At 65.3% G+C, this 27,586-nt stretch overlaps 1 protein-coding gene across 1 annotated transcript; it reads left to right on the top strand.

The window, feature by feature from the left end:
* The first annotated feature begins 1,044 nt into the window (after window positions 1-1,044).
* Window positions 1,045-25,615, top strand: ATP8B2 (ATPase phospholipid transporting 8B2). Its single transcript, XM_043502240.1, has 28 exons — window positions 1,045-1,225; window positions 4,847-4,914; window positions 6,568-6,626; window positions 7,807-7,920; window positions 8,168-8,266; window positions 8,522-8,583; window positions 8,863-8,935; window positions 9,179-9,249; window positions 10,445-10,524; window positions 11,671-11,829; window positions 12,078-12,166; window positions 12,866-13,062; window positions 14,960-15,168; window positions 15,786-15,829; window positions 16,065-16,230; window positions 16,515-16,703; window positions 17,281-17,396; window positions 17,654-17,818; window positions 17,914-18,025; window positions 18,384-18,489; window positions 18,625-18,781; window positions 19,060-19,243; window positions 19,423-19,646; window positions 20,440-20,523; window positions 20,949-21,194; window positions 21,618-21,756; window positions 22,087-22,217; window positions 22,721-25,615. The coding sequence occupies exons 2-28, from the start codon at window positions 4,884-4,886 to the stop codon at window positions 23,003-23,005; spliced, it is 3,591 nt and encodes a 1,196-aa protein (XP_043358175.1). The 5' UTR covers window positions 1,045-1,225; window positions 4,847-4,883; the 3' UTR covers window positions 23,006-25,615.
* The last annotated feature ends 1,971 nt before the right edge of the window (window positions 25,616-27,586 follow it).

Below are 27,586 nucleotides of genomic sequence, written 5' to 3'. Positions count from 1 at the left end.
AGGGCCCGGCTTTCCAGCTTTCACTCAGCATTGCCACAGGTACTGTAGGATGCCCGGGCCCGGAGAAGAGCTGCCTCGCTCCAAAGCTTCCCCCCAGGGGCTGGTTCCATAAAAGATCTTCCCTCACCCACCTTGTCTCCATCACGCTGGGACCACTGAGCACAGTGGGACCACAGGCAGAGAAGGAGCTGAGCAGGCCAGGTAACGAGACAGGTCCAGAGGGGCGGCCGGGTCCCAGGTCGGTGCCCAGCTAGCCGGGGAAGGAGCCGGGCGGCCAGGTACCAGGTCGCTGCCAGTTAGACGGGGAAGGGGCCAGGCGGGCCGGGTACCAGGTCCATGCCCAGCTAGCCAGAGAAGGGGCCAGGTACCAGGTCGGTGCCCAGCTAGCCGGGGAAGGGGCCAGGCGGGCCGGGTACCAGGTCGGTGCCCAGCTAGCCAGGGAAGGTCCTGGGCGGGCCAGGTACCAGGTCGGTGCCCAGCTAACCAGGGAAGGAGCTGGGCGGGCCGGGTACCAGGTCGGTGCCCAGCTAGCCAGGGAAGGAGCCGGGCGGGCTGGGTACCAGGTCAGTGCCCAGCTAGCCGGGGAAGGGGCAGGGCAGCCGGGTACCAGGTTGGTGCCCAGCTAACTGGGGAAGGAGCCGGGCAGGCCAGGTACCAGGTCCGTGCCCAGCTAACTGGGGCAAGAGCCGGGCGGGCCGGGTACCAGGTCGGTGCCCAGCTAGCTGGGGAATGGGCTGGGTCCCAGGTCGGTGCCCAGCTAGCCGGGAAAGGGGCCGGGCGGGAGGCTGGAGAGGGAAAGGTCCAGGGAGCCCAGACCGGGGGGTACAGGGGCCAGCGGCTGCACAGGGAGTTCTGGGGGGACCAGGATCGGCTCATGTGAATTCGCTGATGAGGGTCTGGGTCCCCCCCATCCCCCCGCTTTTGCACAGGCCGGGCAGCGCCTCCGCGCGGCACGCCAGGGGTTAACCCGCCCCCCAACCTGCCCCTCACCGCCCTGGCAGCCTCCTCAGCGGCCGGGCTCAGCCTCCTTTCATCACTTCCGTCCCCAGCCCCGGAGCTGGCGGCGAGGCGCTGGGGCTGCGGCTGCACCGGGGGCCGCGATGGGGCTGTGACAGCGGCGGGGCCGGCCGAGGGGGGCAGCGCTCAGCATCCGGGGCCGCCTCCCCCACGCCCCGTCGGGCACCCGGAGCTACAAGGACGGAGCGCGGGGGGGCTGCTCATAGAGGTAAGGGGGGGCTGCTGGGACAGATGCAGGCTCTGCCCCCCATGGGTCCCTGCCCCGGGGGGGGCAGCGGGGACTGGGCTGGGGGGGGAGCCCCGCCAGGCAGCGGCTCCTCGGAGGTGATGGGGGGGAGGAAGAGGATGAGGAAGGTGCTGTGGGAAGAGGGGGGCTCCTGCAGGGATGGGGAGGGAGACGGGGCGGGGGGGACCGTGCGCGGGGAGGCAGGAGATGCTGCGGGATCCCTGCTCCCAATTCTCCGCCGGGCACCGGGACGCTGCGGAGGGTTCTCCCAGCCCCGCTCCGGTTTTCGGCCGGGGGGGGATTCCCCAACCCCCCTCGCTGCGGACTGGGGGGCCCGGCCCGGCTCTGGCTCTCGCTGCGGCTGGAGCAGAATCTGCCTTCGTGTCATCCGGGCTGGGAGTCCCCCCGGCCGGTGCTGCAGCCTGCAGGGCCCGCGCCGCATCCCCTCCTGGGCCGCTCCCTGCTCCTGGGCCGGGCTGGGGAAGGGGGCAGCGGCCGGGACTGGGGGGGACCCGGATTTCCCCGTGGAGAGGCACCGGCTGGGCCCATCCCCGTGGGGGGCCGCTTTACCCCTGAGCTCTGTGAGCCCCAGCTGGAGTCCAGCCCCTCCACCCCCATGCAGCCCCCACGTGGGGACCGCGCCCCAGGGGGCTGAGCGCCTGTTGGGGGAGCTCGGGGGTGTCGCACCACGGGTCTGAATAAACCTCGGGTCCCAGCCCAGCTGGGTTTGGCTCCAAATGTGTAGGGGATATATTTAAACCCAGCGGGAGGGTTTTTTTGGGGGCCCCCTTCTCCCACCCCATGTGGAAGGAGCTGGCGGAGCCTAGGTGGCCCCTGGGCGCAGAAATCAGCCAGCTCCCCTGGGGACGTTTCTTCTAGTTTTATTCTGCCTGTCAGAGTAGCACCTGGGGGCCCCCACCTGAGATCGAGGGCCACCACCCCGTTGTGCCGGGTGCCTGGGCCCTGACTGAGGATCAGGGGCTGCCCCGTTGTGCCAGATCTGTGGAGTCCCTGGGAAACGCAGTCCCTGCAATCACTGTCTGAATGGACCTAGGCAGGATTGTTCTCCCCTTTTACAGTTGGCACTGGAGGCCCAGAGGGCTTCAGTGACAGGTCCAAGGGCCTCGGGGCATCGGTGGCAAAGCCAGGAATGGAACCGAGCTCTCTGGTTTCCCAGCTGGGTGTCCTGTCCTAGATCAGCCTCTGAGCAGCTGCAGCCAGGCAGGAAATGTCTGGTGCCATTAGGGTGACCAGAGAGCAAATGTGAAAAATCGGGATGTGGGGTGAGGGGTAATAGGAGCCTATATAAGAAAAAGACCCAAAAATCGGGACTGTCCCTATAAAATTGGGACATCTGGTCAGCCTAGGTGCAGTGGCCCTGTGGTGCTGGGAGTGGTGCAGGCAGAGCGAAACTGGGGCCCTGCTTGCAGTCGGGGCTGTCTGTTACTAACACTCTAGGGGTTGCAGGCCCCTAGCAGGGGATGTATAGACCCCACTGCCCTCCCAGAGCTGGGAATAGAACCCAGGAGTCCTGGCTCCTGTCCGGGCCTGGCTGTGCTTGGACTACTAGATGGTGGTGCCCCTGCCCCCTTGGCTAGGGCTCTCTGCTCTCGGTAGCCCCGCCTGGGGCCTTCTCTGCCCTGAAGGCCCAGCTGCTGCCACCTCTGGCGTCCCCAGAGGTGTGAGCATGGGGCAGGGAGGGGGGTGAAGCTGGGGCCCTCCCTCCATCCCCCCTCGCTGGGCTTCTTGTGGCATGATTGTGGTCCCTGCACCTACTGCCTCCGACCCATCCCCCTCCACTTCCTGTCGCTGCGGCTCTGCTCTCAGGTCCTGGCGGGGCTGCTGAGGCTGGTGTGCAGGGCTGGCTCGCTGGCCTGCACCTGGTGGCCACGTGCAGGGGCATGATGAGCAGCCAGGACGCCTGGGTTCTCTGCCCGGCTGTGCCACTGCCTCGCGGCCTTTCCCCACTGTCCAGCTCTTGCCTTGGTGACCCCTCCGTGGCCCCATCCTGCGCTGGGTGTGTCACTGATGGAGGCCCGTGGCAGGGTTATCCGGTAGCCTCTGCAGACCCCCTGGGCCTGGCGGGGATCCCGTCAGAGCCAAGCTGGAGATGCGCTGGCAGCAGCACAGATACCCGGGGAGAGAGAGACCCTCCCCACTTCACAGGGAGTCTGTCTCAGAGCTGGGAACTGAACCTAGGTCTTCCAAGTCACAGCCCAGGACTGGAAACACTGGGCCGGCCAGCCTCTGTGCCTCAGTTTCCCTCTGGAAGATGGGGCGATGCTAGAGCAGGGGAGTGGGGTGCATGGGACCGTACTCTCTGTGCTGTCAATGGCTCTTGGTCTGACATACCCAGGTGGGGTCTGGTCTAACTGCCTGCAGCCTCTCCAGGCTCCTGGGACACAGTGCAGGAGATCTAGGCCAGGGTCTCCGGGAGCTGCCTCCAACCTGGGCAGGGTGCTCTGCGTGTGAGCTCAATGCCTGGGGTTCCCGGAGTAGCTCACCCCGGCTCTCTGGGCGGCTTGGAGACATCTCCCTGTGGAGTAGGCCACGCGTGTCCCCAGGCGGGAGCTCCAGACACGACTGACCCTGCTGCCAACACCCAATCCAGGGGGAGGCACAGAGACTGGGGTGCATCTAAAGACTTTCTAGAGCAACTGCTGAGTGGTGGGAGGCAGGCCTGGGGTAGCAGGGGGCTGCAGGTCGGGAGTGAGGAGCATGGACACAGGTCTGTGTGTGGCGGGGGGGGAGAGGGGAGCACCCAGGTCTGGGGTAGCAGGGGGCTGCAGATCAGGAGTGAGGAGTATGGACACAGGTCTGTGTGTGGCGGGGGGGGGAGAGGGGAGCACCCAGGTCTGGGGTAGCAGGGGGCTGCAGATCAGGAGTGAGGAGCATGAACACAGGTCTGTGTGTGGCGGGGGGGAAGGGGGAGCGCCCAGGTCTGAGGTAGCAGGGGGCTGCAGGTCGGGAGTGAGGAGCATGGACACAGGTCTGTGTGTGGCGGGGGGGAGAGGGGGGAGTACCCAGGTCTGGGGTAGCAGGGGGCTGCAGGTCGGGAGTGAGGAACATGAACACAGGTCTGTGTGTGGCGGGGGGGGAAGGGGGAGCACCCAGGTCTGGGGTAGCAGGGGGCTGCAGGTCGGGAGTGAGGAGCATGAACACAGGTCTGTGTGTGGCGGGGGGGGAGAGGGGAGCACCCAGGTCTGGGGTAGCAGGGGGCTGCAGGTCGGAAGTGAGGAACATGAACACAGGTCTGTGTGTGGCGGGGAGGGAGAGGGGGGAGTACCCAGGTCTGGGGTAGCAGGGGGCTGCAGATCGGGAGTGAGGAGCATGGACACAGGTCTGTGTGTGGCGGGGGGGCATCACAGGTTGGCACTGGGGGTTTAGGTGCTGCACCTGCCTGCCCTATTCCTGGCTCTGGTCAGTTTGACTTGATCACAATCACCCCCAATTCCCTGCCCTCCCTCAGCCCCCAAAAGGAGGTAGTCGGGGAGCCACAGAAGCAGACAGCACTTTCTGGGCTGTGGGTCCAGGAGCTGCAGGGTGCGAAAGGGGGTCTCTGGCTCTCTTGACATGTTTCTCTCCCCCTTCCCCTTGGTGCAGGGTCTCCCATGGGCCTGACTAGCCGGACGTGGATGCCATGGAGCTGTGTGCAAAAAAACACCCCCCAGGTAAGGGGTCCTGTGGGTGGCGGGTCTGTGTAATGGGAAGTGTCACATTTTCCTTCTGCAATTCCCACCCACCGTGGGAGCAGAGTTGCTTTAAATATTTAAATAAGGCTAAAGTAATGGGGGGGCTATAATTTGGGGGCAGTGATGGGTTTTGGGGCCAATGGGGTTGGACGTACACTGCAGAAATTGCCTCTCTTCTCCCCGCTTGCCCTGGGCCTGCAGCTTGGGTTTGGGGTTCCAGTATGACTGCGGGGGATGGAGGTTGGAGAGCTGGGGGCGCTTGTACATCCCTTGGGGCGCAGAGTTCCCACCCCCTTAATCTCTGAGGAACGGGGGGAGGGCGGAGCTCCTGCACTCCAGAGTTCTGACCCAAAACCAGACCCAGACTGAGAGGCTTCTGCAGAGCTGGGGGGGCTGTGGGTCAGGACTGGGGGGGCCTGGCAGAGCTGGGGGAATTGGGGGGGTCTGGCAGAGCTGGGGAGCTGCGGGGGGGGCCGTTAGGGAAACTTCCATCTCGCTCCTAACCCCCTGCCCCAGAACCTCACAGCCGGGCACATGTCCACTCTGGGGGAGGGGAAATGGGGTGCTCTGGGGCGGGCTTGGTGCAGCGGTTGCCCCGGCAACACTGTCCCGGCCCCGTTGGCTGGTGTGTGCTGGGGGTGAGCCTGGCCAAGCCCCTCCCGAGGGGGCATCCCAGGCGGGGGAGTGGGGATGGCCCGGCTGGGACGGGCGTGAGAACTGCCGAGTGCGGGGCTCCCCCAGAGCCAAGACCGGCCCCAGGGAGATGCTGGAGAAATAGTCGGGGGCCAGCAGGAGCCGGACGCCTTGGGGGGCAGGTGCCTGCAGCAGGGGGGAGGCTGCATGTGGGGGGCTCGGCCAGAGGGGCAGGTGCTTGCGGTGGGGGGGCTGCATGAGGGATGGGCTGGGGGTGCAGGTGCCTGCAGGGGTGGGGAGCTGGGCTGGTGGGGGGGCAGGTGCCTGCAACGGGAGCTGGGCTGGTGGGGTGTGTGGACGGGCTTGCAGTTTCGCGTGCAGTGGGGCTGGGAGGAGCTGTGGGGGCTCAGGCTCTGCCCATGGGGCTGCGGAGCCGGCTGAGTGGCAGCTCCTGGGGCCTGGGTCTCCGTGCACCAGCCCCTCGGGCGGGACCAGCTGCAGCCCCTTCCTGGGCTGGGGAGACGCCTTGCCCCAGGGTTCGCCCAAGTCCCTGTGTGACCTTGCAGGGCTTGGGCCTGGCTCCCGGGAAGCGGAGTGCAGGGCAGGGGGGCTGGAGGCCAGGGTGACTTCCAATGTGAATGGGGGGTGGGGGCTTAATGGTGCATCCTCCCAGAGACAGCCCCAGGGGACGGGGCACAGGTCAGGGCTGCAGTGTGCACCCCGCTATGGCTCCTGCCTCTTCCTCAGTACAGGGGCCTGTGTAACCAGCGGCTCCGAGTGAGGGAGGCCAGCCCCCCAAACACCCCCAAGGTTGGGCTAACGGGCTGCTGGTCAGGAGTGAGGGGCACCGACAGAACTGGTGGGGGAAGTGGGCCCATGTCCCATCAAGGTTATCCTGTACCCAGAGCGTTGGCCATGGGCTGGCGTAGTGGCGTGGGCAGGGTGGGGGGCATGTGCCAGGGCTCCGTCGGGCTCCCTCTGACCCGGGTTCTGTTGCAGAGGAAGAAAGGCGGGTGAGGGCCAACGCCCGAGAGTACAACGAGAAGTTCCAGTATGCGGTGAGTGCCCCGGTGCCCACAGGAGGTGTATGCAGCTGCCCCCTGCCTTGCAGGGCCCAGCTAGTATGGGCAGGGGGGCTGCAGGGCACAGCAGCTGGGCATGACTCATGGGGTGAGGGTTAGGGACCCGAAGACTCTCTGTCTCCAGTGCCAGGAGGAGGGGCCCATCCCAAAGGTTTCTCCCCATCTGTCCCCGAACCCCTGCTCTCCTCTCCTGAGCAGGGTCACAGCAGAGGCAGGCTCTGGCTTGGGGTCCCCACATGGGGCTGGGGGAGTGGGGCCCAGCATGGGAAATGCAGGGTTGGGGGGTGGCTCTGTTGGCCCTGGGGGATGGGGGGCCTGCAGTGCTGGGGGGATCGTGGTTCTGGGTTGTGGGTCACAGACCTCATCTGAGTCCTCCGGGGGTCGGGAGGTGGGAGCTAAAAATGGGTTTTGTCCATGAGAAAATCCTGCCGCTGAGCGTCTATTAATAACGCGGTGCCGGGACGTCCCAGCTGAGTGGGCCGAGGATGGTGCCCTGGTCCCTGCTCTGCAAACCCTCCCATCCCCCGGCTTCTGGAGGTCCCATGGGAGCCCCCGCCAGCTCCGTCAGCCAGCGCTGCGGTGGGGGAAGGGAGCAGCTCACCTTGGCCTCCCCCTTTTTTGCTGTGGGAGGGGGCAGGGAAAGGTTATTTTTAGCTGCTCCCCGGGCCCAGCCTCTTGCTCTTCTCAGTGCTATTTCAGGGCAGCTGGACCTGGGGGCCAGGCTGCTGCTCGGGGCCTGGTCTGGGGGTGTCTGGCATTGGGAGATGGTGGTGCCCTGACTGGCAAGCTGCCGCGGGGTGGGGCCAGCGTCACTTCCCAAGATGCTAGTTCTGCTTGTTTGCCCCGTTCTCCCTCCTGGGACTCTCAGCACCGCCCCACCCCCACCCCCTGTGTACAGGGGGGCAAACAGAGGCTGAGAGAGGGCCGGGACATGCCAAAGCAACCCTGCGAGTCAGAGCTGGGAACAGAACCCAGGAGTCCGGGCTGCCGGCTCAGACGGTGGTTTTCCTCCTCTCTGAGCCTTGGGGCGTGTGGAATCTTGGAGAGCTGGGAGCGGGGGGGGAGATTCTTAGGGGGTCCCCATGGCTGGGGTTGGGCCATTCAGGGCGGGGCCTGTGGTCCGTGTGTCTCCTAATCCTGCCCATCTCACCCCCAGAGTAACTGTATCCAGACCTCCAAGTACAATATCATCACCTTCCTGCCCGTCAACCTCTTCGAGCAGTTCCAGGAAGTGGCCAACACCTATTTCCTCTTTCTCCTCATCCTGCAGGTGCGGGGACACTGGGGTACCATACAGTGGCTGGTCGGGGGGCGTCCCATGGGGAGGGGAGGGGACGGGCGCCCCTGTGGAGCCCTGCTGGGGATCCCTGCCTAGGCTAGGGGGGGTCCAGTGCTTTCTGCATGCAGCATCCTGCCCTGCACGGGTGCCCCCTGCTGGCATGGCTGGGTAGCCCTGGGGTCCCCGGGGCGGCGAAAGTGGGGTGCCCTTTGTGTTTAACCCCACCCCCTCTCTCCAGCTGATCCCCCAGATTTCCTCGCTCTCCTGGTTCACCACTATCGTGCCTTTGGTTCTCGTCTTAACCATCACAGCTGTCAAAGATGCCACTGACGACTATGTGAGTGCCCGCGGGGTGGGGGGGCGGGGTGCTGGGGTGGGAGCAGTGTTCCCTCCAGGGGCCCCTGGGCTTGGGGAGGTGGAGCTGGTTCCACTGTCCAGTGTGTGGTCAGGATGGAGCGGGGCGCAAGCCCAGCTGCTGTCCCCCACCCCACTCCTGGCAAGGCCCAGGCTTGGCAGCCCGTGTTGGGGGCAGGTGGGGGGATGGAGCCCCTCCTGGGATCCCCTGACCAAGGTCTCTGCCTTCCCCCTCCAGTTCCGCCACAAGAGCGACAACCAGGTGAACAATCGCCAATCTCAGGTGCTGATCAACGGAACGTAAGTGCCCCGGGGCCCTGGCCTGGAGGAGCCCAGGGGGGCCACAGGGAGGCAGGTTCCCCAGCTGTCTCCCCCCCAGCATCTGGCACAGAAGTCCCATGGGAGAGGGGCTGGGGGGAGCAGGCTCCTCTGAAGAAGGGGTGTGGGGGGTGGTTCAGGGCTGCTGCTCTCATGGGCTCGGGCAGGGAAAGGCCTTGGAGCCAGGGCACGGCTGAGATAACGGTGGGAGGGGGACTCCTGCTACCTAGCCCCCCTGACTCTGCTCCTTGCGCCCCACAGCCTCCAGCAGGAGCAGTGGATGAATGTGTGCGTCGGAGACATCATCAAGCTGGAGAACAACCAGTTTGTGGCGGTGAGTCTGGCTTCCAGGTGGGGGGCAGGAGGGGGTGAGGGGTCCTCCCCCCGGGGATGTGCTGGCTCCCACCGCCTTGGCAAGGGGCGCTCTGGGCAGCTGGAGGCCGGCTGGCCTGTCTGGGTCTTGGCAGGGCGAGGAGCCTGCGTCTCCCCCAGTGGCAGGGATACGGAGCATTGGGGTTGGGGGGGTGGCAGCGACCCCGATGGCAGCTCAGCCCCGGCCGTTCCTCTCCCCTGGCAGGCTGACCTCCTGCTCCTCTCCAGCAGCGAGCCCCATGGACTGTGCTACATAGAGACGGCCGAGCTTGACGGGTGAGTGACCTTGCCTCTCCTCCGCCCTGCCAGCCACGCGCACTCCCCCCACGGGGCTAAGGGGGCGGGACCGCCAGCCTCTCGGGGAGTGGGGGGCAGGGGAGTAAGGTGGGGGCACCCCCAGCATGGATGCTGCATCCATCGACATGGCTGTTCAGAGCCAGCAGGATCCTGCAAGCCAGGAGCAGTTTGGGGCTGGGGTTTTGGGGTGGGGGGCTGGGGTGGGGGCAGGGTAGTTGCTCAGTTTCACCGTCTGAGCTGAGCGCAGCCCTGAGGCGCCAGGGGAGACCTGGACTTTTGATCCCTTGTAGACTCCTCAAGGCCCCCACTGAGATGGGGGCGTCCTGCCAGGTGCTGCTGTCACAGATCCACAGGGTGGGTGCTCGGCCCGAGCCCTGGCTATGCCCCAAAGGGTCCCACTCTTCCTTCAGGCTGGGCCCTGTGGCCTCAGCACCTCCCAGACTGAGCCTCTGGGCTGCAGCCCTCCTGCTTCGCCCTGTCAGCTCTGCCCAGCAAATCCGACTGAGCCCAACGTCTGCGGCCCCTGCTGGGTCCAGCACCCCTGGGGTTGGCAGGGCACCCGGCAGCGTTTTCAGAGCCCCGGAGCCCAGTGTGGGGAGTCCGGAGAGTCGCCCACAGAATAAAGGTTAAGTCATTGGCTGGCCTGACCCATGTCCCCCCAGCCAGGTGCTGTGGGCTCCATTCCTGGCTCAGGCTCTCCAGCTCTGTCAGGCCCCAGAGCCAGCCCTTATCCCAGCTCCCACAGGCCCGGCTGAATTCAGGAGTGTCACTTGCTCGGTCTTTGCGGCCCCTCCATCCCCATGGGGGGTTTGAGCCAGGACCCAGCCAGGCCACGCTGCCCAGTTTTGTGACACAGCTCTGCCTTGGAGCAGTTCGTCCCCCCGTTGGCACCCTTGGACTGGTAGCGCCAAGTCCAATGAGTTGCGGCCCGGCACGTCAGTCTCACAAATATTACAGGCCGTTCCCGCGCTGGCATGGCCGCTGGCCAGGATGGGGGCATTGCACCCGGCACCGCGCAGATGCAGCGGGGGACAGCCTGCCCCCAGCACTCGCGCTGCATGCATGAGACAGATCCAGGCTAGGCAGGGAGTGGGGCCAGAGCTGGGACTAGAACCCAGGTGTCCAGGTCCCTGTTCTGTGCCCTCGCCCTGGCCCACGCTACCTCTCCTTCCAGAGAGACCAACATGAAGGTGCGCCAGGCCATTCCTGTCACCTCGGAACTGGGGGACATCCGCAAGCTGGCCCAGTTCAATGGTGAGTGTGGGGGTTGGGGCAGCTCTGCACCCTCAGCCTTTCTGTCTCTGCATTCTCATGACATGCTTGGGGGGGTGACGCTTCTGGGGGTTACCTGAGGTGTTTGGGGTGAATTCCTACCCCCTGCTCACAGCAGGAGGGAGCCCTGTCTGTGCCCACCAGGGGAAATGCTCCCCAGCCACCAGCTGTTGGCCACACATGCGGTCCGCTCCGGGAGCCCTGCCCTTTCCCAATGCAGGCCAGCGGTTTACCCAGCCCACTTGGGTACACTCGAGTGTCCCATCCCCAGCTGCCAGTACCCCCAGGGGCACCAACTTGCTGCCTCCAGGGAAGCAGGGCACCCAGGTCACGGGTTTCCCCCCAGTTCGACACTCTCCTTAGCACGAGGCACTTTGTCAGGTTTAGAGTAAAACCAACCTGGCGTTGGTTTAACAGAGCTCGAGGGAGAGATTCCAGCGTAAGCCAGCCTAAGGATCTGGAAACGTAAGACGCAGTTTATTGCCTGGACTTAGTAACCAGTGACTTTCCTGGCTCACTCGGCATTTCTCACCCACTGCCTGGTCCCTGCCGCGCTTGTCCTGTCCAGAGAGTGGGGAGCCATTTGTCATGAGCCGGCCCCTGCTGGGTCACCCCGGGGCCGCTTCTGCTCCGACACAGGCTTTGAGCCCAGTGGCCCCACTGCCAAGAGCACTCGGGGTTCGTTTGTCCCGTAGGTCTCCAGCTGGGAAACACAGGCTGTCTGGCAGCTGTCCTTCGTCTCAGCCTGGCTGGGGCAGCTCCCTGCCTCCCACTCACGGCAGCGTGCAGGAACCAGGCCAGCGCCCACCCCCTGGGGCGAAGTGCTGAGGAGAGGGTCAGACCCGGGGCGATAGACCTGCCTGCTCCTGCCCCGGTGCGTCTGTGTCACTGGGGTGGCTCATCCCTGGATCCAGCTCTGCTCCTGCCCCGCTCCCTCCAGCGTCCCCTGCTGGGAGGGGCCGGGAATGCCTGAAGGAAGCTCTCGGCCCCGTCTGAATGCCAGCCCCTGCGCCCGGGTTGCGCGAACTCTGTGGGGCTGGGGGCTGTGCCAGGAGCCCTGGGATCGGAGCTGGGCTCTGGTGTCCAGCACTGGGCTGAGGGGTACCAGGCTGCTGGCTCTCTCCCCAGGTGAGGTGATCTGCGAGCCCCCCAACAACAAACTGGACAAGTTCAGCGGGACCCTGTACTGGAAGGAGAACAAATACCCGCTGAGCAACCAGCACATGCTGCTGCGGGGCTGCATGCTGCGGAACACCGAGTGGTGCTTCGGCCTCGTCGTCTTCGCAGGTGGGGGTGCGGGGCCGGAGCAGAGGTTGTGGGGTGGGGTTGTGTTAGCGCCGGGGCCCGTCCCCTCTCCCCACAGCCTGCTCGGCCGTGGAGTCAGCCCGCCCCATGGAGGGGGCTGTTCCCGGCCACATGGCGACCCGGTGTCAGGCAGAGCTGCAGCGGGGTCCCCCTGCAGGGCCTGGGGGAGTCCCGGGGAGCGCTGGGGTGGGAGCCATGGGGCTCCCAGTGACGTGTTTCCCACCCCCCAGGTCCGGACACCAAGCTGATGCAGAACAGCGGGCGGGCCAAGTTCAAGAGAACGAGCATCGACCGGCTGATGAACACGCTGGTGCTCTGGGTGCGAGTGAGATGGGAGCTGTGGGTAGGAGACGCCCCGGGCGGGCGGGCGGAAGATCTCCCGTGTGCTGCTTCTGCTACCCCGTCTCGGCTACAGCCTGCCGCCCCCCACGCACGGCCCTCCGGGCTGGCCCCGGATCGCTCCCTCCTGGGCGCAAAGGGCAGGGCTGCCCCCTAGTGCTGCCGAGGCAGCAGGACATGACGTTCCTGGAAGCTTTTAAACCTGGAAAGGCATAAAGAACTGCAGAGGCCCCATCCCCCGGGCGTGCGACCCGCCCCGATCCTGGGCTGGGGGACCTGGCCCCATCCCCCGGGTGTGCGGCTGGCCCCGATCCCGGGCTGGGGGACCTGGCCCCATCCCCCGGGTGTGCGGCCGGCCCTGACCCTGAACTGGGGGACCTGGCCCCATCCCCCGGGTGTGCAGCCAGCCCTGACCCCGAACTGGGGGACGTGGCCCCATCCCCCGGGTGTGCGGCCGGCCCCGATCCCGGGCTGGGGGACCTGGCCCCATCCCCAGGGAGTGCAGCCGGCCCCGATCCCGGGCTGGGGAATGTGGCCCCATCCCCTGGGTGTGCGGCCAGCCCTGATCCCGGGCTGGGGGACCTGGCTCCATCCCCTGGATGCGTGGCCAGCCCCGGTCGGAACTGGGTAGCCATGCCAATCTCTCTATGGGCTCTGACCCCTGCCCTCCCACTGGCAGATCTTCGGGTTTCTGGTGTGCATGGGGGTAATCCTGGCCATCGGCAACGCCATCTGGGAGCACGAGGTGGGGGCCTGCTTCCAGATCTACCTGCCCTGGGACGAGGCGGTGGACAGTGCCTTCTTCTCCGGCTTCCTCTCCTTCTGGTCCTACATCATCATCCTCAACACCGTGGTGCCCATCTCACTCTACGTCAGGTAGGCAGCACCTGGGGAGCAGGAGCCGGCAGCAGTGGGGCCGGGCACTGCTGCTGGGCTCCTGCCGTGGCGCTTCCCTGGGGGCAGGGGGCACAGTCACTTGGGGGGCAGAAGCCCAGGTCCGGTGGGGCAGCCTGGGAAGGCAGGGGAGGTGGCACATGGGAGATGCAGGTAGAAGCCCAAGAAAAGGGGTCTGTGATTGGGGGGCTCAGGGAAAGAGGGTGCGTGGAGGGGGAATCCACGGATTGTGGGGTCGTGGAGATGGGGGGAGGGACAAGAGTCCAGTGTGTGTGGGGTGCCCGGGGAGAGGTACCTGTCTGTCTGTATGTGGGGGAGCGAGGAGTGGTATCTAGCTATGTGTGTGTGGCACCTGGGGGTGGGGGTACCAGGCTGTGGGGGGGTGCCTGGGGAGGAGGTACCTGGCTGTGTGTTTGGGGGGATGCGGGGAGGGGGGTACCGGGCTGTGTTTGAGGGAGGTGCCCGGGGAGAGGGTACCTGGCTGTGGGGGTGTTGGGGAGGGGGTACCTGGTTGTGTTTGGGGAGGGGGTGCTGGGGAAGAGGTGCTGGGCTGTGTGACAGGGGGGTACCGGGGAGAGGGTGCCGGGCTGTGTGTGTGCAGGGGGGTGCAGGGCTGTGGGGGGGGGCAGGTGCTGTGCTGTGTGTGTGTGGGGGGGTGCTGGGCTCTGTGTGTGTGGCAGAGGTGCCGGGGAGGGGCTGCCAGGCTGTGTGTGTGTGGAGGGGTGCCAGGCTGTGTGGGGAGCGGGTGTTGGGGACGGGGTACCTGGCTGTGTTTGAAGGAGGTGCCTGGGGAGGAGGTACCTGGCTGTGTGTGGGGGGGGTGCAGGGAGGAGGTGCTGGGCTGTATGTGTGTTGGGGGTGCTGGGCTACGTGTGGGGTGCCCAGGAAGGGCAGTGCTGGGTTGCGTGTGTGTGTGGGGTGCCCAGGGAGGGGGTGCCGGGCTACGTGTGGGGTGTCCGGGAAGGGCAGTGCTGCTGCTCTCTGGTGGAGAAACACATTGGTGTCTCCAAGGCCTAAGGCCCCCCGTGCCATCCTGCTGGTCCCCCCGGGCCTGGCTGCCGCGGCTCTGTCTGACCCAGCTCCCTGTGCCCCTCTCGCCTGGCCCCTGCTGCCCCTTCTCTCTCTCTTTTAATGTCTCTCTCTTTTCGTTCCCCAGCATGGTTCTGTCCCCTTAGCCCCGAGGTAAGAACGGTCACTCCCGCCCCTCCCCTGAGCCTAGCCCCTCCATTTCCTGCTGGGGGGGTCCGGAGGGTCTTGCCAGGTTGGGGGAGAGATGGGGGCAGCTCTAGTCTATGGCTCTAGCACCGGGCCTGGCGCAGGATTCCTGGGGGTCAGCTGGTGCTGCCCCTCACTCCCACTCAAACCCCCCTTCCTCGGAGCCCCTCGGCTTGCAGCACTTGTCCTGCTGGCTGGCCTGAGACCGCGGCCAAGGGACTGCGCTCCTCTGTGTTGGTCAATATGAGCGTGGGGGGCCCGGAAATGTAAGAGGAGTTAGCATGGTCCAGAGAGTGGGCACTGGGCCGGGGAGCCAGGACTCCTGGGTTCTATCCCTGCCTCTGGGAGGGGGAGTTGGGTCTAGTGGTTAGAGCGGAGCTGGGGGCTGGGAGCCAGGACTCCTGGGTTCTATCCCCCCAGAGGGGATTGGGGCCTGGTGGGTTAGAGTGTGGGGGCTGGGAGCCAGGACTCCTGGGTTCTCTCCCCAGCTCTGCCCCAGCCCTGTGTGACAGTAGGGTAAGTGCTGACCCTGTGAAATGGCTTAGCTGAGGGAAGTGCCAGGGGTGCTGCGGGGTTCGCGGCTGGCAGCAGTGAGTTGCTCCCCTGTGGGGTGCTCCCCGCCCAGCCGTGCCGAGCCCTGTGCCCCCTCCCTCCCTGTGTGCAGCGTGGAAGTGATCCGCCTTGGCCACAGCTACTTCATCAACTGGGACAAGAAGATGTTCTGCGCGCAGCGTCACACGCCGGCCGAGGCCCGCACCACCACGCTCAACGAGGAGCTGGGCCAGGTGGAGTACGTCTTCTCCGACAAGACCGGCACCCTCACCCAGAACATCATGATCTTCAGCAAGTGCTCCATCAACGGGCACAGCTACGGTGAGCGGGGCTGGGGGCCAGAGCCGCTGGGGGGCTGGCGGCCAGAGTGGCTGGGGCTCTGGGGGGGCTGGGGGCCAGAGTGGCTGGGGCTCTGGGGGGGCCGGGGACCAAAGCCGCTGGGGCACTGGAGGGACTGGAGGCCAGAGCAGCTGGGGGACTGGGGAGCTGGGCAGTGGGAGGGGGAGATGACGTCTTTCCCTGGCCCTGGTGGTGGCTCTCGCCATTCCCAGGTCAGGCGGGGGTGGCCATGCCCCTCTGCTCCCTGGGGCACTTACTGTGGGGTGCCCCCCAGCTCCCTGGGCGCTGGGACACCCCTCCTGCCAGGGCTGTCCAGGCAGCAGCTCCGGGGGGGGCCAGCCAAAGGAGCCAGTCCTGGTGCCTCTGTAGGCTCCCTGTGCTGCCCCATCCACCCGTTCTCGGTCTGTGCCCGCTTCGAGGGTGTGGGGGAAGCAGGTGGAGCTGGGTGGGACGGGGCAGCTGCTCGTTCTGTTGGGCGGCTCTGTCCTGCGGAGAGCGCGGTTCCTGTAGGGTGGGGGTGGGGGCTCCCAGTGCCCCCCCACCATGGTGCTGTGCTGGCTGGTGTCCCCACATTAACCCTTTGCCCTCTGCATTTGCAGGTGACATGCTGGACGTGCTGGGGCACAAGGCGGAGCTGAGGGAGGTAGGAGCCACCCAATCCCATGGGGGGAGGTGACTGAGCTGGTCAGAGAGTCCCAGGGAGGTGGGCTCTGCAGGGGGCTTGGGGTACAGATCCCGGGTACTGGGAGTGGTCTCTGCATTTCAAGGGGGAGCCCTGCCCTCCAGACCTCTCCATGTTGTGGGGGGCGGGTTCTGAGGTGCCCCTGTCTATGGCAGCGGGGGCCGGATGGGGGGTTAACTCTCTCCCTCCCCCCTAGAGGAGGGAGCCGGTCGACTTCTCCTTCAACCCGCTAGCCGACCCGCGGTTCCGGTTCTGGGATGCCAGCCTGCTGCAGGCCGTCCAGTTCGGCAACCCCCACGTGCACGAGTTCTTCCGCCTGCTCTCGCTCTGCCACACCGTCATGTCCGAGGAGAAGAGCGAAGGTGGGTGGGCCACCCGGGGGCTCCAGCTGGGGGGGAGCTCGGGCTGTCCCCTGGGGAGGATTCCAGCCGGGGGTGTGGGAAGGGGGCTCAGGCTGTCCCCGGGGCAGGCTCAGGCCAGCAGGGGGGGCTTGGGTTGTCCCCCCTGGGGGGGGCTCTGGCTTGGGGGGCTTGGGCCATCTCCCCTTGGGGTGCAGTGGGTGCAGAGGGGCTCGGCCTGTCTCCCGTGTGGGGCGTTGGTGGTGGAGGCTGAGCGCTGACACCCCCCTCCCCGCCGTGCCCCCCAGGTGAGCTGTACTACAAGGCGCAGTCCCCGGACGAGGGGGCACTGGTCACGGCCGCCAGGAACTTCAGCTTCGTCTTCCGCTCGCGTACGCCCAAGACCATCACAGTGCAGGAGCTGGGCCGGGCCGTCACCTACCAGCTGCTGGCCATCCTGGACTTCAACAACGTCCGCAAGCGCATGTCCGTCATCGGTGAGTGGGGCGGGCTGGGCACAGAGGGGTGGCAGCGGGTGGTGGCAACCGCGGGGGGGTGAGGGTGAGGAATGGGGCAGGCTTGGGGGAGATTCTGTGAACAGTGTGGTGGAGGACGGCAGGGGCAGGGTGCCATGGGGACTGGCAGTGTGTGTGCCTGGGGGGCACAGGGGGCTCAGCTGCAGGGACTGGGAGTGGGGTTGTGGAGGGGACCTTCGGCTCCCTAGGATTTGCCAGCCTGAGGCTGCTGGTCTTCAAGTTCCTGCTGCCCCATGGGCTGGGGGTCCAGCCGCCGAGCGTACCGTGCCCCACGCAGTGAGCAGGGTGGGACTGGGGAACACGGGGCTTGGGGAGGTGCAGGATCACTGACCCCTCTCCCCCCAGAGACGCTCCCCTCTCCCCTCCCCCCTCCTTCAGTGCCAGGGGCCTGACCTTTGCCGTCTGCCCACGGAGGGAGAGCACGTTGACCTGGCTGGGCCCAGGCAGTGCTGGGCTCAGGGGTTGTTCCCCTTGGCGCACCGTGGTCTCTGGCCGCTCTGGTCCCTGCATGTCCTAGCTGTCCCTTGCCCCCCTGCAGTGCGGAGCCCCGAGGGCCGGATCCGTCTGTACTGCAAAGGGGCCGACACCATCCTTCTGGAGCGGCTGCACCCGGCCCACCACGAGCTGCTGAATGTAACCACCGACCATCTGAATGTGAGTGGGAGTCGCGGGCGCTGGCTGCAGCTGGCCCTCTGGGGGCCAGGGGCCCTGATCCTTTGGGGACTGGGTGGATCACAGGGCAGCCTCGAATCGACCCGGGGTCCTGGGTGCTGCCGTGGGGCGCGTCGACCTGGAACTCCACTGCCAGACTCTGTCCCCCCGGGGCTGGCTGGGGGGACCCATCCTCGCTGCGCTGGGATTGGCCTGGGCCCCGGTCTGGCTTGGGAGCTGATGCAGCCGCTGCCCTGCAGGAGTATGCCGGCGAGGGGCTGCGGACGCTGGTGCTGGCCTACAAGGACCTGGACGACGGCTACTACAAGGGCTGGGCCGAGCAGCTGCTGCGAGCCAGCACTGCCTCTGAGGGCCGCGAGGACCGGCTGGCCCGGCTGTACGAGGAGGTGGAGCGGGACATGACGGTAGGTGGGCTGGGGGTGCCGCCTGAGGGGCAGGCCAGGGCCATGGTGCAAGGCGGTGCCCCAGAATCTCTGCTGTGTCTCCTCTCTCTGCCCAGCTGCTGGGGGCTACCGCCATTGAGGACAAACTGCAGCAGGGGGTCCCTGAAACCATTGCCATCCTAACGCTGGCCAACATCAAGATCTGGGTGCTGACCGGGGACAAGCAAGGTGAGGCTGGCTCTGCGCCAGGGGCTGGGTGGATAGGAGCCGTTCTGGGCTGGCATTGCCGGTGTCTCCGCTCACCAGGCTCAGGCAGAGCACTCAGCCCTCTGGCCTGGGGGGCAGGACCCCCATCGGCATCTGATGGCCAGCAGTGCAGGGAATCCTCCTGCAAGGCACCTTGGGGCGCAAAGCCCTGGTGCCCCCAGGGTCATGGGGGGAGGGGTGATCAAGGCTGGGGTGAGACAGAGGGGGAGTGGGCTGGGGGAGTTGATCCCCGCTGGTTTGTGGGGGGGCTCCCCAGGGGGTCCAAGGGGCAGCGCTTGGGCACAAGCTCCCTGGCTCAGCCTGCGTCTCCCGTCCCCAGAGACGGCCGTGAACATCGGCTACTCCTGCAAGATGCTGACGGACGACATGACCGAAGTGTTCATCGTGACGGGCCACACTGTGCTGGAGGTGCGGGAGGAGCTCAGGTGAGGGCTGGGGGGGGCTGTGGGAAAGCAGAGCTTGGGGGTGGGGCCCTGGGGCTGGGGGGAGCAGGGAGGACACCCCAGCCCGGGCCCTGCGCTGCTGGTGGGAGCCCGTCTGAGCCTTCTCCTCCCCCCTAGGAAAGCACGGGAGAAGATGATGGACTCGTCGCGCTCCATGGGCAACGGCTTCTCCTGCCAGGAGAAACTCTCCTCTTCCTCGTCCGCCTCCCGGCTCGCCTCGGTGCTGGAGGCCATCGCGGGCGAGTACGCCCTGGTCATCAATGGCCACAGCCTGGTAAGGGGCGCGGCGGGGAGGGGAGCGGTGTTACTGAGGGCAAACTCCCCACTCCCCTTCCAGTACCCCTCAGTCCTGACCTGCAGCCCCTAGCTTCCCCCTACCCTACCGCCAGCTCTGCCGGTGCCCTCCGTCCCAACCGGTAACCCCCTGCCATTCCCTCCCTCGGTGCTCCTTGCCATCCCTGATTGCCCCCAGTGCTGGGTGTCCCTGCTGGGCTCAGGTCAGACCCCGGGCCTCCTCCCCGTGAGCTTACCCATCCGTGCCCCTCCCCACAGGCCCATGCGCTGGAGGCTGACATGGAGCTGGAGTTCCTGGAGACAGCCTGCGCCTGCAAGGCCGTGATCTGCTGCCGCGTCACCCCGCTGCAGAAGGCCCAGGTGGTGGAGCTGGTGAAGAAGTACAAGAAGGCCGTGACGCTGGCCATCGGGGACGGCGCCAACGATGTCAGCATGATCAAGAGTGAGCGCTGGGGTGGGGGGGTGCTGGCCGGGGGGGGGCTCTGCCTGCGGGGCCGGGCTGGGGGTGGGAGGGGAGCGCCGTTTTCCCACTGCAGGGGGTTGTGTGGGGCTGGGCACAAGCTGCTGCAGCCAGGGCTGCTCAGAGTTCCCTGCTGATCCACACATCTCTTCCCCCAACAGCTGCCCACATTGGCGTGGGCATCAGCGGGCAGGAGGGCATCCAGGCTGTGCTGGCCTCCGACTATTCCTTCTCCCAGTTCAAGTTCCTACAGCGCCTCCTGCTGGTGCACGGCCGCTGGTCCTACCTGCGCATGTGCAAGTTCCTCTGCTACTTCTTCTACAAGAACTTCGCCTTCACCATGGTCCATTTCTGGTTCGGGTTCTTCTGCGGCTTCTCGGCCCAGGTGCGGTGCCAGGCTGCTGGGCCCTGGATGGGCCAGCGGAAGCCTCCTGCGGCTGGGGGAGCAGTGTTACCTGAGGCCGTGGGGCTTCCCTTCAGACGGTGCCTGCTGGATTGGGACCCAGCCGGCACCCATGGGCCCCAGCCAGGATCAGGGCCCTGCTGTGCCGGGTGCTGCGTGGACACAGGGAGGGACGGGCCCTGCCCTGCAGTTCCCAGTGTGCAGGGTGATGATGGAGGAGGGCTGCGTTGGGGCCTCGCGCGCCAGCCTGTCGTGGGTCAGCAGCTGGCACTGAGCCTGGGCAAAAGTACCAGCCTCTGCAGTGTGACTGCGGCCCAGGGCTGGGGCAGAGACCTGGGTTCCAGGGGGCAGAGACCTGGGTTCCGGTGAGCAGGCTGTAGAGCTGGGCTCTCGGGGGCAGCCCAGCACCAGCCTGCGACGGCTGCATCCTCCCTGCCTTGCTGGAAGAGGTTGGAGGATGCCCAGGCGAGACTGGCAGGCCCCAGGTGAGCTCCCTTCTGGCCACCCTGCCCGGGCCTGGTTCATTGGTCGGGGCAAAGAGAACCAGGCTGGTCGTCGAGTCCTTCAGTGCTTGGGGATGGCTGGGGGGAGCACAGAGCTGGGGGGAAGCATGTCTGGCTGGGGGAGCACAGAGCCAGGGAGTATCTGACAGGGGGGAGCGAGTCAAGGGGGGAGCACGTGTGTCTCCGAGACAGAAAAGCAAGTGGCCTGTCCATTCCTGCATGCAGTGGGGCAGGGGGTGTTTTCCCCGCCCTGACCCCCCCTCTCTCGACAGACGGTCTATGACCAGTACTTCATCACCCTGTACAACATTGTCTACACCTCGCTGCCCGTGCTCGCAATGGGGGTGTTCGACCAGGTATGGTGGGGCTGGGGCAAGGTGGAGATCTGCTCCTGCTGGGGTGGGGTAGGGGGGTGGCTGGGGGGGCCCAGCTTGTTTCCTGTGCTCATGGAGCCCCCACCCTGCAGAGGGGCTGCAGGCGGGAAGAGAGGGAATTCTGGGGGGGGGCCGCTTGGAGGGGCCGCAGCAGCAGGAGGCTGGCTCGGGGCTCCCCTGTCTCTGGGGAATCTGGGCACTGCAAGGCCCTAACCCAGCTGGGCGGGGTCAGGGCAAGTCCCTCCCCCCACCCCCCTGCCATGTGACTCGTCTGCCCTACTGGGAACCCTCCTCAGGGGCAAGAGGTGGGCTCAATCCCTGGCCCGTTCAGCCCTCGGCTTCCCTGCAGGGGCTGCTCCCGGGTGGGGGGACCCCAGGCTCACCCCTGCCATGCCCCCGCCCCGCAGGACGTGACGGAGCAGCGCAGCATGGAATACCCCAAGCTCTACGAGCCGGGCCAGCTCAACCTGCTCTTCAACAAGCGGGAGTTCTTCATCTGCATCGCCCAGGGCATCTACACCTCCGTCCTCATGTTCTTCATCCCCTACGGCGCCTTCGCCGACGCCACCCGCGCCGACGGTGCCCAGCTGGCTGACTACCAGACCTTCGCTGTCACCGTGGCAACCTCCCTGGTGATCGTGGTCAGCGTGCAGGTGGGCGGCCCCCGTCCAGCCCCGGCTCGTGTACCCTGGTCCCACAGGCCCCGGGACCCAGCTTGCGGTGCTGGCATTTGGCTCTGCATCCGGCCTCGGTGCAGGGGGCTGGACTCCCAGGCCTCACAGGTCCCTTCCAGCCCCACGATTCTCGCGGGTCCCATACAGGGTCAGGTAGCCCAGGAAGTGAAGCAGCCTGGATCTAAGCTGTTGAACAGCTGCGGTGCCCCACCCCAGAGGTGGCTGCATCTTGGTGCTGGGCAGAGTGCGTGGCACTCAGCCCCGAGAAGGGCGGTGGGCCAATGCGATGTGGTTTGTGACGCTGGGGACCGAGGGCACTGCCCCGGGGCTGCCCATCGGCTCTCCCTGCCTGGCTCGGCAGCCTGTCTGTGCTGCCCCCTGAGCTCTCCCCTCTTCCCCCAGATTGGGCTGGACACGGGGTTCTGGACGGCCATCAACCACTTCTTCATCTGGGGCAGCCTGGCTGTGTACTTCGCCATCCTCTTCGCCATGCACAGCGACGGCCTCTTCCAGATGTTCCCAAACCAGTTCCGCTTTGTGGGTGAGTCCAAGCAGCTGCATTTGCCTGGCGCTGGGTGCTGCAGGCGGGACCAACCGGTCCCCGAGGTCCCCACGATGCCAGGGCCTGATTGCATGAGACATGCCCTGGTGAGTGCGCCCCACGCTGCAGAGGAGGGTGGAACAACCCCCCAAAGTGCCTGCCGATCTGGCCTGGGGGGAAATTCACTCCTGACCCCACTGGGGGGCTCCCCAAGGCAGGCGAGAGCAGGTTTCTAGTGGGGCAGTGGCAAGGTTGCTGGGGAGCCCTGTCCCGCTCCCGATCAGAGCCCCTCTGCCTGGCTCTCAGGTCTCTCCCCCTTCTGCTGCCCAGGTAATGCCCAGAACACGCTGGCCCAGCCCACAGTCTGGCTCACCATCACCCTCACCACCGTGGTCTGCATCATGCCAGTCGTGGCCTTCCGATTCCTCAAGCTGGACCTGAAGCCTGAGCTGTCGGATACGGTGAGTGCGTGTGGCCGAGCCGGGGCCCCTGCACATCCCCCAGTGCGGAGCAGGCCCCCTCCCCAGGGATCGGACGTCCCTTGTCCCAGCGCCCCATGCTCAGCTGAGGGCAAGTGGGCTGCCCCGCAGCGCCCCCTCTGACCAGTGCCGGGAAAGGCCTTGCCATGGAGCAGGGGGCCGGATCCATCTTCACTCGGCCAGGGTTGTGTGGAGAGTTGTCTGCCCCCAATGATCTCACCACCCCCGCAAGTTACTGCCCCCTCACTGGAACTCTCCATCACTTTGGCCCCTGCCCCTGTCTCTGACCAGCTCCTTCTGCAGGAGCTGCCCTTGTTCTGGAGCTGCCTGGGGGGAGGGCTGGGGGGTCTCGGGCAGGCTACCGCGTCTCTTTACGGCCCCCATTCACCCTGGCTGGGCCTTAGCCTCTGCCTGATCCCCTGCAGTCTCACAAGAGGGCGGGTTGTGAGGTCTTTGGCTGGGCTCCTCACTCTGCCCCCCCCCAGGTGCGCTACACCCAGCTGGTGCGGAAGAAGCAGCGGGCACAACACCGCTGCATGCGGCGGGTGGGGCGTGCCGGCTCGCGGCGCTCCGGCTACGCCTTCTCCCACCAGGAGGGCTTCGGCGAGCTCATCATGTCAGGCAAGAACATGCGGCTCAGCTCCCTTGCGCTCTCCAGCTTCACCGCCCGCTCCAGCTCCAGCTGGATCGAGACCCTGCGCAAGAAGAAAGGCGGGGACAGCACCGCCAGCAGCCCCAGCGGGGGAGCCGACAAGCCGCTCAAGGGGTGAGGCTCGGGGGCTCCGATTCTTACCCCCGCCAGGGGCTGGGCGGCCCGTCAGTGCCCCCGGCTGTTCCCACCGCGGACTGTGTGTGGGTGCTGCTCGCTTGGGAGACCCCCACCCATGGCAGGGGGAGGAGCGCCCCGGGAGGCTCTCCAGGTGCTGAGGTTTGGAGGCGGAGTCTGGACCACAACCAACCATGTAACCAAAAATCCCCCCATCCAGAGGGACAAGAGGCCCCGGAGCGGCACCCCAATCCGGAGCCCGGGTGCAGAGAGCGCCTGCAGTGTCTTTTATCGGGACCTCCACCCAGCCGGAGAGTACAGCTACCCTGAGTCACGCGCGAATGTAACATGCTGGAGACACGGGGAGGGCCGGGCCTGGCAGGGGGCAGCTGGGCCCGCCACATGTGTCTTTTTTATATATATAAAATGAGAAAAACAGCAGCCAATGGAGCCCCCCACATTTACAAAGTGACTCTTCTCTGTCCCCACTGGCACTGGGGAGGAGCTGGCAGAGCAGAGATGGGCACAGGTGTGCTCCCCACGCAGGCAGTGGCAGTTCCAGGGCTGCGTGGGTGCCCCAGGAGGGCAGGGTATGGACTTGGCCTTCTCCTGCAGCAGGGCAGGGGTGGGGTGGGGAGCCAGGGCTGGGAGAGGGATACCCGGGCATGGAGGAGTTAAGGGTCCTGCCCTCTCTGGGGCAAGGCAAGTGCTGTAGCAAGGCTGGGCCCTCTCTGCCCCGGCTGGTTTCTACACATGGTGAAACCCTACGTGGCTGGGCGAAGACCCGACCCCCTGGGTGCTGCGCCCAGTCTGTGCCCACCCCTGGGCTGGAGGGCTGTGGCACCTGGAGCTGAGGCCAAGCCGGGGAGGAAACTGGGCCCTAGGGAGCTGTTACAGACCAGAGCAAAACTGCGGTGGGAAGGGCAAGGAAACGCCCAGCATCTGACCTGGGCTGGGCTCTGGGGGTTCCTGGCTGCAGGGGCGGCCCTGAGGTACTCCCAGCTTGCGGGTGAGGGGCGCAGCCACAGGGCTTTTGGCTGCTAGTTCACCCCCCCCGATCCCCCCAGCTGGTGGAGCTTGGCTCTGGCCTCGTGCGACCTCTGCCCAGGTCCTGGGACCAACCCAGCTGATGGATCTGAAAGGGGAACCAGCCCCCCCCAACTCCTTTCTTTTCTGCGTGCCAGAGGCTTAGGCAAGGGGCTGGGTCCTGGGGTCAGAATTGTTGACGGGCTGATTGTGATTCATTCCCCGCAACAGGGAGCCTTTCACAATTGTCTGGGTGGTTTGGGCTCTGTTTCCCTTCCCCTCTGTGCTGGGAATGGGCAGTGTCCCGGGGGGTCTCCTGAGCCATCTTCCTTGGGGCTCCCCAGCCCCTCCACCTCCCATCCATGCTCCCCTCCAGAAGCGTCCAGCCTGCTGGCTGCTCCCTCATGCAGCGCTGGCAGGTGCACGGCCCTTCTCTTGCACACGTATTTGTAGCTCATCTCTGCACGCTTCTTGTGATGCATTCCTCATATCCTTTGCACGGCCCCTACCCACCGGTACCACCCCCAGCACGCCTGGTATGCACACTGCCCGCGCCTGGCTCACTGCTGTCAGTACCCCCAGCTGCTCTGGATCCCGATAGCCTGGGGGGCCCCTCAGAGGTTGAGTTGCTTGAGGCTGCAAGATGTAGGAGACCCGGCACTGTGGTCAGGCTGGCAAAGGTCCCAGGGCCCCCAGCGTGGGGATCAGCTCAGGTGTCAGCCCCCAGCGAGGTGGGATCTAGCTGAGGCAGAGGGGTGAAAAGGCCCCCGCGCTGCTCCTGGACACCCCCTGGGGAGGGTCAGTCCAGGGGGGGGGCACAATGGGCCCAGGCCAGTCTTGTGTAGGGGATGCCTTCTGATCCACCCCTCCTCCCTCCCCTTGATCCGTGTCTGTCCATGGTGCAAAATAAGATGGGTGTGGGGGGAGGAAGGACCCAGTGTTCACTCCCCCATCCCATTCTGCCTTTGAATGGGAGGGGCTTTGCCAGCCAGGGGCAGGTTTGGGTGGGGGTATCACAGTTTCAGCCATTCTCTCCCCGCCCCCAAGGGTTACAGCTGGCTGCTGGGGGTGACTACAGAGCTCTACCCACTTGACGAAGGAACAGTGTACTTAGTGCCGGGGAGTGGGATCTGGGAGCCAGGACTCCTGGGTTCTATTCCCAGCTGTGCCACTGACACCCTGTGACTGGCTCTGTGCCCCAGTTTCCCCACCCCCCCGTGAAGTGCTAGAGTCTCCTGGGGGGCTGGGTTCTGGAAGGTCGAGGTAGCTTAGGGCATTGCTGTGGTTGTGTTAAGCCCTTCTGGGAAGGGGCGAGGGCTGGAGCGGCCTGGCTGGGGGAGGGGCGTGGCCCCCGAGTCTGACTTTTATACCAAAGAGGAACTGTCTGTTTGGGAGCTGGCTGGGTGCGTGTGTGCTAGAGTATCTATTTTTGGTTTTTTCTGTTTGTTTGGCGGGGGGAGGTGGCGTGGGCCGGGCCGAGGAGCAGTCGGTATAATTTATTACACATTTCTATACTTGCAGAATTGTATCATTTTATGGGTATAAAGAGAGAAAAAAAATAGCCTTTTATAAAAACGTCTCTTTCTGAGATCGTCTCACGTAGCCTCTGTTTTCTGCCAGGAAAGGGGAGAGGGCCAAGGCCCTGCCCGTGCCAGAGGGCTGGAGCTTGTCCCCAACTCCTCCAGCCCTGCCTTCGGGCCACTCATCACATCCATGCCCCTGGGTGCTCTGCAGACAAGGGACCAGATTCTGCACAATGCTCGTTTGTTGTGTCTCCAAGTAATGCTGTGCCCTGCACACACACACACGCTGGGCTCTGCAGTGCGAACATCCCTCTGGCTGCTGAAAAGCTGAATTCTATGTGTGTGTGTGTGTGTTTGTGTGTGCGTGCTGCTTGCACACACAAACTGGGGCCCTGAGTGAGGGCATGGGCCAATTCACACCTTGTGGAGCTGTTGTTTTAGGCTCTGTAAACTCAGGCAGGCATCAGCTACACTGTCATGGCATCTGCACGGCCGAGAAACTTATTGTTTTTTGTAATGTAGCAGCTGTGATGCTGGGGCAACGGCTTGAGTCTGCGTCTGGGGAATCCAAGGGCCCTGTTTGTATCGGGAGCAGGGGGTGTGGAGCCTCCGTCCCTGCCCAGTGTTAGCCCAGCTCAGGTTTCTGTTCTCCGTAGACAGCCCAAGACAGGATCGTCCTCTCTGTTCTGCAGCCAGGACCTGAGCCGGGAAGTGTGACGCCCCCAGTGTCAGGTGGGGGAGTCCATGGCAGAGCTGGGTGTGGAACCCAGATACCCATGGGGCTCAGCCTGGTGTGTTTACCCAACAGCTCCCTTGGGGCAGGCTCTTTTACAGAGATTTTCACAGAGGATTTTAACTCTGTGTTACTGGGGGAACCTGTCAGCTCAGTTCTAGCCCCCGTTTTGTTTAAAGAGCAAAAGTTCCCCCAAACCTCAGCCCTTCACTGCCTGGGACAATGCCCCATCCGCCCTCTCAGAGCTGCCCCCTTTGAGCCCCATCTGGCCTTTCAGGTCAGCTTTGTGCCCCCTTCCCTAGAGACACAAGCTAGCCCCCTAGGCACTTAGAGCAGCATAACTGTCACTTTGAACCCCCCCTGTGATGAAGGGGGACTGTTCTTAATGTTTTCTCTGAATATTGTGGGGGTGCCTCAGTTTCCCCTAGGCGGTTCTTAAGTATCTAGGGGGTGGGATAAGGGTGTCTGATCATTGCAGAGCCCTAGAGGGCAGGTGTGTGCAGGGGTCTGGACACAGAGAATGGCCAACACCCTGTTTCCTGGCCACTGATGGCCTGGGCCCTTCCCCCCTGCAAGGTGAGAGCTAAAGGGTTGGAGAACAAAGGAATCAGGTGCCCTCCTGGCCCGGGAAAGGGACAAAGCCCAGAGGAGGGGGGGGCTGGAGGGGGAGGCAGTTTGGGGCTGGCTGGGGACATGGAGTGAAGTGCAGATGTGGTTGTCTGGCTCACTGCCCCCCAAAATGGACCCAGCTGAGGGGTCCTGTTCTCTGCACCTACAAGCTCTGGTTTAGACCATGTTCCTGTTGTCTAATAAACCTTCTGTTTTACTGGCTGGCTGAGAGTCCTGTCTGACTGTGGAGTTGGGGGGCAGGACCCTCTGGCATCCCCAGGACCCCGCCTGGGCGGACTCGCAGGCAGAGGTGCACGGAGGGGCAGAGGATGCTGAATGCTCCGAGGTCAGACCCAGGAGGGGGGAGCCGGGGAGCTGTGTGTCCTGCAGACAGGCTGCTCCCAGAGAGGAGACTCCCCCAGAATCCTGACTGGCTTCGTGGGGAGCAGTTCCAGAGCATCGCCCGGGAACTCCATGACACCCCCAACCCCCCAGCTGCATGGGCATTGCCTCACCTGCCTGGTGCTCTGAGGTTGGGACTTCATGCACTTTATTTTAAATTCCAAATTCTTCCTGCTTTGCGGGTGACAGCTAAATAGAGCTGACTTGGACAGGCGCAGGAAAGGCAGAGAGCCCCCCACCCTTCCCTCCCCGGCCAGCCCTGCAGGGCAAGTTCTCATGACCAGTGTTTAGC

This window comes from Dermochelys coriacea, chromosome 24 (genome assembly GCF_009764565.3).
Source record: "Dermochelys coriacea isolate rDerCor1 chromosome 24, rDerCor1.pri.v4, whole genome shotgun sequence".
Classification (NCBI taxonomy): domain Eukaryota; kingdom Metazoa; phylum Chordata; order Testudines; family Dermochelyidae; genus Dermochelys; species Dermochelys coriacea.
The sequence above is the reverse complement of the archived record's forward strand: the minus strand, read 5'-3'. Positions and strand labels throughout refer to the sequence as shown.

Coding starts and splice junctions, on each gene's coding strand:
- ATP8B2 (XM_043502240.1), top strand. CDS start 4,884: ATGGAGCTGTGTGCAAAAAAACACCCCCCAG. Junction 15,169..15,785: donor CATCAACGGGCACAGCTACG/GTGAGCGGGGCT, acceptor CTGCATTTGCAG/GTGACATGCTGGACGTGCTG. Junction 20,524..20,948: donor CAATGGGGGTGTTCGACCAG/GTATGGTGGGGC, acceptor CCCGCCCCGCAG/GACGTGACGGAGCAGCGCAG.